Source organism: Coffea arabica, chromosome 7e (genome assembly GCF_036785885.1).
Source record: "Coffea arabica cultivar ET-39 chromosome 7e, Coffea Arabica ET-39 HiFi, whole genome shotgun sequence".
NCBI classification, from domain to species: Eukaryota; Viridiplantae; Streptophyta; class Magnoliopsida; order Gentianales; family Rubiaceae; genus Coffea; species Coffea arabica.
The window spans coordinates 43787215-43794653 of NC_092323.1; the positions used below are offsets into that span (position 1 = coordinate 43787215).

At 40.0% G+C, this 7439-nt stretch overlaps 1 protein-coding gene across 1 annotated transcript; it reads right to left on the reverse strand.

Annotated features, from left to right (window-relative positions):
• Nucleotides 1-460: 460 nt before the first annotated feature.
• LOC140011384 (uncharacterized) lies at nucleotides 461-5003 on the reverse strand. The gene is made up of 3 exons (XM_072060173.1): nucleotides 4647-5003; nucleotides 1466-4305; nucleotides 461-1364 (listed from the first exon to the last, which is right to left on the reverse strand). The coding sequence occupies exons 1-3, from the start codon at nucleotides 5001-5003 to the stop codon at nucleotides 461-463; spliced, it is 4101 nt and encodes a 1366-aa protein (XP_071916274.1).
• Nucleotides 5004-7439: the final 2436 nt, after the last annotated feature.

The window sequence follows — 7439 nt, forward strand, 5'->3', positions numbered from 1 at the left end:
CTTTATTTTCGTATTAATTAATTCATTACCCACACTACCTCTTATGGAAAAGACACATGATTCTGGAACCTTTTTTATTTTTTGGGAAAAATCTATATTTTATTTGAAGTCTTAGAGGTGAAGTTTGCAATAAACTTCAATTGACTGGCCCAACCAGAAACCTGGTAGAACACCATGTTAATGAGATAGTCTGTACATCCTTCCATGAAATTTCGGAGAAACGACAACACGATAGATTGATTGATTGGGCATTTAAACAAAAAATTTTTCCAAAAGTAACAAGAATCTTTAACTTGTCTGCTAAAGTGTCTCAACTTAGATTGGGTACATGCATCTATAGCCAAACTCATTGGTTACTGTAAAGGGTAATGTTCAGTATGCAAAAGATTTTTTTTTTTTTTTGTCAAATATCAACTTCAATATATAGGTAAAGGGTTACAAATTAGTTTGCACAGCAGATTTACAAAAGACTGGCAACTGCCAGGAAATCATTGTGGGCTTCTTTGTTAAGCCACACAGAGAATGATTGCTTCCACCTAGTTTCTTGTACCAAGTTAACTGCTAACTTAGCTAACCTGTGACTACACAGGTTCATTTCTCTCCTAATGTGAAAAAAGGAACATTTCCAGAATGAGCGACTCAGTTGCCTTATATCTTCAATTAGCATGTCCAGAGAGTTTAGACCTTGACATCCTACATTGATTCTGTCCACAACAGCTTTGCAGTCAGAGAGAATCAACAAGGATGACATGTTTTCCTCTATGGCTTTGCTTAAGGCTGTTCTAATAGCAATAGCCTCCAATTCTGCCGCATCTCTGGCTCCTGAATATGGAATGGACCAAGTTGCCAGGATCCTGCCATTGTTATCTTTAGCTATGATCCCCACTCCTGCTTTTTTCTTGGTCTGATTCATTCCAGCATCCGTGTACATAATGGAGCTATGCTGTTCCACCAGACTAGTTAACATGCCCTGCCTGTCATCTGTTTGGGAACTAACTTCCTTGTCCCTCTCAGCATTGCTACCTTCTTCCTCATATTCTAACCATTCATCCATTGCTTTTTTGGCTATCTGGTGCCCCTTTGTCCTTGCCTGGTGAAAGTTTCCCTCATTCCTTGCCTTCCAGATTTGCCAGAGAAAGTTTGCTGTGAGTTCAATGTGTTTAGTTCCATCTTCCCTTGATCTGGCCTCCTGCATATATTCCCACCATTTCCAAAAGTTCCAACTATAGTCTTTAATACCATCCCATGAAACAGGGAATGTTGCCCAAGCCATCTCTCTAGCTTTGCAGAGAAGTAATGCATGTTCAGTAGTTTCTTGTTCTTCCCCACAGCATTTGCAAAGCGGATCACCCTTGCCCGTCCTTCTAAAAATTTCCTCATTAGTTGGAAGGATGCAATGGAGGCATTTCCACAAAAAGTGCTTAATTTTGTGTTTGATGTTCAGTCCCCAAAGCTGGTTCCAGACCTTGGATCTTTCTTTGTTTGTGCTGGAGTTATCTTGTGCCTTATTCTTCTCACTGACTCTTTGATTCGCTCTTTGGCCCTAGCGTAACCAGATTTAGTAGAATAACAACCATTTGCTGTATATTTCCATTTGAACCTGTCCTTCATTTGGAATACACTGAGTGGAATTGACATGATTGTCTCTGCCTCCTCCTTTGCGAACAGTCCTTGAATGATGTCCTTGTTCCATTGCCTCCCTTTAATCAAATTACAAACTTTGGTCAGTTGGTAACCATTCGGTTTAGGAGAGGAGACTCTTCCACTTTTTGAACCCTCTACCCATCTATCTTTCCAGATCTCCACCATGGATCCATCCCCAACTTGCTTCCACATCCCACTATCCAGCATCTCTAATGAACTATGCAAACTTTGCCAAATCCAAGATGCCCTAGCCTTTACCTTGGATTCAAAGATATTAGAGTTAGGGAAGTACCTACTTTTCATAACTTTGCTAACCAACAAGTTGGGACAAGTGAGAATTCGCCAAACTTGTTTGGCTAGCAAAGCTTCATTGAAGCATAGTAAGTCCCTAAACCCAAGTCCACCATTCACTTTCCTCTCAGCTAAGTCATTCCACTTCTTCCAATGCATTCTTTTATCCCCTTGATCATTTCCCCACCAAAATCTGGCCATTAACCCACTTAGCTCTTTGCACAAGCTTTTGGATAATCTGAAAACAGACATGGCATAGGATGGGAGAGCAGTAACCACTGATTTTAGCAAAACCTCTTTCCCAGCATTACTCAAAAGTTTCCCTTTCCAGCTTTGGATTTTAGTCATCAAATTCTCTTTAATAAACCTGAACACACTGTTTTTAGACCTTCCAACAACTAAAGGTAAGCCCAGATACTTCCCCTGTGTAACCTGTTGGATTCCTCCTAGCCTTTGTAGTACCTCCTCCTTCTCTCTACTGCCTGTACTTTTGCTGAAGAAGACCGCAGACTTGTTGATGTTGACTTGTTGCCCCGATGCTTTCCCATAACACTCCAATATTGCTTTTATATGTCCTGCTTCATCACCATTAGCTTTGCAAAAAATAAGTGAGTCGTCAGCGAAAAATAGATGGGAAACTTTGGGTCCTTGTCTTGCAATCTTGACTCCTGAGATTTGTTTATTACTGACAGCTTTATTAAGGAGGTTAGAAAGTCCTTCAGCACAAAACAAAAAAAGATACGGGGAAAGGGGATCTCCCTGCCTAATCCCTCTCGTAGGACTAACATACCCTCGCTTAACACCATTAACATTGAAGGAGTAAGACACTGAGGACAGACACCCATGCATCCATCTAATCCACAGAGGGGCAAACCCCATTTTACATAGTACGGCATAAAGGAAATTCCATTCGACTCTATCATAGGCTTTGGAAAGATCAAGCTTAATGGCCATGTAACCCTCCTTCCCCTCTCTTTTTGATTTCAGCCAATGCATGTATTCGCGAGCTACTATGACATTGTCCAGAATTTGCCTATTTGGGACAAAAGCAGCCTGGGAGTAACTGATGCAAGAGTTAAGACAAGGTTTGAGTCTGTTAACCAAAACCTTAGAGATAATTTTGTAAAATACATTGCATAGACTAATAGGCCTAAAGTGAACCAGGTTGAGGGGGTTGTCTATTTTAGGAATAAGGGTGACCAAGGTCTCATTGATGGCTTTCGGAAGGAAACCAGTGTGAAAAAAGCTTCGAATAGCATCCACTACATCTACTTTGATAATATCCCAAAATCTTTGAAAGAAAACAGGGGACATACCGTCTGGGCCAGGGGATTTGTTGGGGTGCATGGAAAACACAGCAATCCTGATTTCCTTCTCAGTGACAGGTCTGGTAAGTTGCAGGTTCATCTGCTCCGTGATAGTCTTAGGAATACCATTTAATATCTCATCAAATTCTGATGGCTTCGAGGATGTGAACAGCTGGCTATAAAAATGAGCAATTTCCTCGTCAGTTGCACACCATCCTCCCTGCTCCTTCTCCAGTCTGGAAATTTTGTTCTTTTTCCTTCTGCCCTTCACCACAGCATGAAAATAAGCTGTGTTCTTGTCCCCATTTTGAAGCCATTTGATTCTTGCCCTCTGGTTCCAATAAAGTTCCTCTTGCTTATAGGCATCAGAGAGTTGTTTCCTAAGCATCCTTATGGTTTCTTTATTATCACTACCATTTCTAGTCCTCGCAGCTTGAATTTCTTCTTTGATCCTTTTAATTTCCATCCTGCTGTTTAGCTTCAATGTTCTGCTCCAAGCCGAGAGAGACATTCTACACTGCTTGATCTTCCTACTGATTCTTACAGCTTTGGACCCCACTTGATTTTTACCCCACGCCTCTTGGATTTGGCCTTCTACTTCCCTATATTGTAGCCATCTGGGATCAAAATGAAATCTTCTTTTTGGCTTCCTAATTCTAGGCTCTGTCTCTAAAAGGATGATATTGTGATCAGAGGATTCAACCTCAATATGGGTCACTCTTGCATCTTTGAATACCTCACACCAGTCAACACTTGCAAGAGCTCTATCCAATCTCTGTTTAATTTCATCCTCCCCCACCCAAAGGTTACTCCAAGTCCATGGGAGGCCCTCAAAACCAACATCCAGGAGCAGGAGCTCATTTTTGTTAATGCAGTCTTTAAAATCAGAGAAAGTCCAATTTGGTCGTGTTCTGCCCCCCCATTTTTCATCATTGGAAATTATGTCATTAAAATCACCAATTAAAATTTTGTTTTTACCCCAGATATTGTTCCTACTACACAAACAATCCCATTGCTTTTTCCGAATTTTATCATCAGTACTAGCATAAACAAAAATGCACCACTAGTTACCAGATTCATTGTCATCATTCAACAGAAGTTCAATGGTAAAAGGGGTGAATAAAACATTCAAAACCTTAGTGGTATTTTTCCAAAAAACAGCTAGCCCACCAGCTTTACCAACAGGTTCTACTAAAACCATTTCCTCATACCCTATTTTCCTTCTAAACCCGTTCAAAAACTTTTTTTGATTTTTTGTTTCACATAAAAAAATAATGTCAGGGGAGTGGAGGTGGATTACCTCCTTAAGACAGGGAATAGTCAAGGAGCTCCCTGCCCCTCGACAATTCCACGCCGCAACTATCATGTGGACTTGGGAGACCAATTAAGGCTGGCCTCCATGACCTCAGAATTTGGTTCCCATTTGCAATCTTGCTTCCATTTAACTCTTTTAGCTAAGCCCCCATCAATTTGCATATGGTTGGCTTCTTCCTCCTCCTCTGGTAATCTCCTCTTTGCAGCTACTGTTGTAGTTTCAATGTTCATGTCCATATCTGATAGTGGGAGCCTACCCAGCAGACCTTGTAGTCCTTTACCCTCTTTCCTGGCTACCTTAAATTGCTTCCTACCTTTATGTCCCATCTCTCTACCTGCTGGTATTAGACTGCTTACCCCTTGGTTTGCAGCTGAATGATCTCCAGGAGAATGTCCGAGAGAGGTGTTATTTCCTCCTTCCTCGTTAGTTTCAACTAAAATGTCCATCTAATCCTCCAGGCCCTGTTTGAAATCCTGCTTATATTGGGGACATTTTGGAGTCAAGCTACAAATTGGGCCTGGCCTTAAAATACTTTTGACTTCCCCTTGAACCCACTTGCCGCCTTCTTGTTTTGTTGTGTTTTCAGAGGTGGGCTCACTTACTTTCTTTTCCGCCGCGCCCAAATTTGAATTTTGATCATGGATTTTTTGAGCCCGCTCTTTGCCTGACAAGACTGTGTCATCTTCCCTCTCTTTCCTGACAATCTTCAGTTCGTCAATGTCAGTTCTACTGGCTCCCAGCCCCCTTGACTGGTGAACTATGTATTCTCCTTCGAACAGTAATTTCTGTGCAACCGCATTCATCGATTCTTTTGGATCTCTAGGGGTATCAGACCGATTCTCTGTTCTCTTTTTTGGGGATGCTCCCTTGGCTTGAGCTCTCATCCAAGGTCCAAATTGAGGTTTGGAATTGCCCCTGGTTGTCCCTGATTTGTGCCTGCAAGATTTGTCACTGTGCCCAATTAATCCACATCCATAGCAGAAATCCGGGCACTTTTCATACCTGAACTCTACCCAGATGCTCTGACCACCTAAATTCACCACCGTTCCTCTCAACAGTGGAAGGGATGTATTAATCACCACTTTCAGCTTTATATGTCTCCCTTCTTTACTTCCACCCATTGGGATAATAATATCCTCCACATCTTCAAATATACCACCAATCTTAACCCCTATCTCCTTTGTGATCCAATGTATTGGCAGGTTCCATAGTTGAACCCAGATGTGGGGTTTTTGGAATGCCTCCATCTGGCGATCAATGCCTTCCTCCCACGGCTTGATGTTGAGGAGCTGGTTGTCAATTGTGTATGGTCTTCCACTCAGTATCTTTTCCATATCCATCACATCAGAGAAATTAAACTGAAATAGATTTGCTCCCAGCTCCACAGCCACCAAATTCCTTGGGTAACCCCACACTTGATTGACAAAGTTCTTCACTCCTGTGAAGTTGGTGATCCTTTCCCCCATTATTCTTCCAAAGAGACTTTTCCTGCATTCTTTCTTACCTATATCCACATCGACCCCGTCCAAGCTAATTCCTGAGCTTTCTCTGTTGGATAAATCAAATCTATCAAACACTTCCGCAAGTTCTTCCGCCATGATTTTGTTGTGATATTCAATTGTATTCCAGGCACCTCACTCGATGAATTGCTACGTTACCGACCTGCGCAGGGAAAATAAAATCAAGATGCTGGGTCAGGCATATACCCCCTAACCCCAGAGCCAAGAAAGTAAGAAATTAAAAAAAATTTAAAAGCAGAGAGTTTAAGACATTTTCAGAAATAGAAGATTTGTTTTGTTTTGTTTTTTGTTTTTTGTTTTTTTCCAAAGATCAGCTTCAATAAAAGGAGAAAGAGAAGATTTGTTTGAAACTGGAAGAACTACTGAAAAGCTACAAAGGAGGGACCGATGAGAGTTGGGTTTAAGTGTTCTAAAGAGTATTTCTACTCCCACTGAAGAGGAGGCAAAGCTCTCATCGTAGAGAGGGAAGCTCTCAAAAAGAGAGGGGTGTCATTAGTTGCATTCAATGTGTTCTTCAGTATGCAAAAGATGGATACCATTGAAAGATCAATTATTGATATACACAGACAACAGCTTTTATCTAATAATACTCTTTACGTGAACGAGCTGAGGACTTGCCCTCCATTCAACGTCAGATCCGCTAATCGGACAAATTGTTCCTTGCATGTGGCATTGTGCAATTGAAACCATATGGCACATAAATATGGCATAAACAAAGGTAAATTGACAGTTTACATTAGAAAATTTATTCTGCAGATAAGCGTGCAACACAAAAGACATAGTAAAATAGATATCGGCTCAATACACTCTTAGCTGCTCCAACAAATATTACTAACCAAGGAAAAGAAAAGGAAAAAGAAAGAGGCTCCCTTGTGAATGTTTCAGTTATTAACTGCTGTTTTTGCTTAAGGGAAAATTTCAGAAATCTCCCTCGAGGTTTTTAACAATTTCATTTAACTCCCTCAGGGTTTTAAAAATTATACATACATCCCTTATCATTTAAAATGATAATATTGCCCTTAAATATTTTAATGAAGTTTCCTTGTTGAGTATGCTTATATTTAGAATGATTTTTAAAATTATTTTTCATTATTTTTCATTATTTTTCCTTCTTATTCCTTCTTTTTAAAATTTTTTATCAATAAAACTATAGAACTGACATTATTACCTCTAATTACTATTGTAATCAAAATGTTAAACTAGTGATTTTTTTATGAGTTAACTTATATGTAATCCAATGTTTTTGCTAATTTTTTTCTATTTTTTATATTAAAATTAACAATAAATCAAAAGGAAATGGTCCAAAATCGCTACTAAATTATGATAATCCCACTACTCGAAAAATTCATAAACTCTAAATGA